General features: G+C 45.0%; 1 protein-coding gene across 1 annotated transcript; it reads right to left on the reverse strand.

The window, feature by feature from the left end:
* Positions 1-621: 621 nt before the first annotated feature.
* Positions 622-1,424, reverse strand: F5891DRAFT_1199564 (uncharacterized protein; the record flags this gene model as incomplete). The annotated part of the gene is made up of 5 exons (XM_041368774.1): positions 622-745; positions 802-947; positions 1,003-1,131; positions 1,190-1,227; positions 1,283-1,424. The coding sequence occupies 5 exons, from the start codon at positions 1,422-1,424 to the stop codon at positions 622-624; spliced, it is 579 nt and encodes a 192-aa protein (XP_041216984.1).
* Between the last annotated feature and the right edge of the window lie 754 nt (positions 1,425-2,178).

Here is a 2,178-nt window from a genome sequence, read left to right on the forward strand (position 1 = left end):
ATCATAAGATGTAAGGCAAGCAAGATATTCTATTCCTGGCAAACTATGAATAAATGCCAGCACTGGACACAGTCTTTGAAGACTAGGCTGTTTTTGATTGAGCTACCTTTGGTCCAAGGATGTAGAGCCATGACAACATGGTGCCATTCTCCAGCTGTTTGCCAAGGCTTGGTCATTAGATATAAGGTGAGTGAGATATTTTATTCCTCATAAAATCTGAATAAATGCTGGCACTAGATACAGTCTTTGAAGACTAGGCTGTTTTTGATCAAGCTGCCTTTGATTCAAGGATGCGGAGTGATGATAACATCATGTCATCCTCCAGCTAGTAGCCGAGGCTTGGTCACCACCTTCCATCTCAGCTACTCGATGATCCCAGCTCAAGCAGAGTTCAGTCATCTTGCAGGGAATGCTCACATGGATCAGTATTACATAGGAGATCATTATGCTATATCCTGAGAACATATTATTATTTGACTACAGGGTTTCAAGTATTTTGTCATTCTAGATTTTCTGGAGGCCAGTGTTGTAATCACTTCAACATACTAGTAACTTGGTTCCAATAGTCACAAGATGCTAGTATTAGATGATATTTGTATTTACTACATGAGGACATATGGACTACGAAGAGACTGTGTTCGAAACTGCCGCCTGTTTGGTCGCAAGGCGCTTAAGTCGTATTTTCGATAAGGCGCTGTTGGCACTAACTGATCGTTTGGCAGCAGAGGAAGTAGGGAAGACCTGACTGTATACATAGCAATATATGAGTTTCAGCGAAATGATAAAGAATGACAACAATACCGATTCCACCATGTCAGCAGCTCCTCGACCTCCTTCGATTCATCGGGGTCCTCAAAAAGGTCAAGGAGGCTATGGTAAAAGGTCTCTGAGTCAGTAGTAGTGTCGGTCCACGAGAACACTGAGGAGGAGCTTATGGCGAATCGAACCTTCAGTTGTACGTATATCAAAATGCTTAGCTATGAATATATGGAATCGACAAACCTGAGTTGCAACATATGCAATAGAAGCGATGGTGACAGAATTCATCCCATGGAGACGAGCATTTCCGGACCGTGTGGCTTTTGGTTCTTTGTCGACTGAACTCAGGGACATAAAGACGTGCTTGTAAGCCTGATGTCAATAAATATAGCGAAGAACTATGGAGAAATGTATTCCCACTTACACATACCACCAAGCGGCTCCTAAGAAGCCCACACCACGGGTCTTCTGTATCATATGTATAGTGGGCAAACAAAAAAATAGGCCATTGATCTCTGCACACCGACAATTCGCCGCTCTGAAGGTTCTCTCTCGTTCTGTTTAGAGTTTTCAGGACTGCAGACACCGGAAAACAAGAACGAGAACATACTCTGTATTGTTCCAGTCCAACCCAGCAGGACAAAGCAGTGATCTGGTAAGCTCATGGTTGAATCCACTGTAGAGACTTGTGCGTCTCAATGCCGAGTATCCGGCCTTTATCCATACATTCCTATATGATCCAGCTCTAATCCAAAGGACCAGTCTCGTGCGCACTAGTGTGTGCCCTATTTACGCTTGCGCGCACTTAAGCATGCCTTACCTGCGCTCACGCTATGCGCACTTTGCGCGTGCATTCGTGCACCTCCTCCTAGGTCTTCGCACTATCGTCTGTCCATTCGTCCCATGTCCTTACTGATTTGCTGGTGCGTTATTCCTATCTCCTTCATTGAACTAACAAATCTTCGGTCCGAAATCCGCGCTACATATAGAAAGTCTATTTAAACTTAGTTATAATTAGAGTTGATATGGTTACTCAGTTCGGGAGCGTGCTCGGAAGCATGCCGCATAGTGTAATCTCCATTCTTAAATAGAGAAGGGAATCTTTGGGGTTCTGGTACTTACTTTCCCCTTATCTTTGTGTACTGGAAAGTGTATAGATCACCTCCTCACTTGATATCAGATCTGATTCTCCTGTCAACCATCCATCTGTGCTTCCACTCTTCAAATAGGGCCTTTCCCTTAACGTTCTAGGCACGCCTTTGCTTCGTGCGCGCGCATTCTCGAACCTCCCGCTCATGCGTGCATCTTGCGCGCCTTCGCCTCGCGTACGCGCGCATTACCTTCTCGCGCTTGCTAGCGCCCGCCTAGCTCATACAGTCTCCCTCCATTTTTATTTCAAGGAACTTCTCTCAGTGGTTG

This window comes from Suillus fuscotomentosus (genome assembly GCF_016647785.1).
Source record: "Suillus fuscotomentosus strain FC203 chromosome Unknown F5891scaffold_193, whole genome shotgun sequence".
Lineage (NCBI taxonomy): Eukaryota > Fungi > Basidiomycota > Agaricomycetes > Boletales > Suillaceae > Suillus > Suillus fuscotomentosus.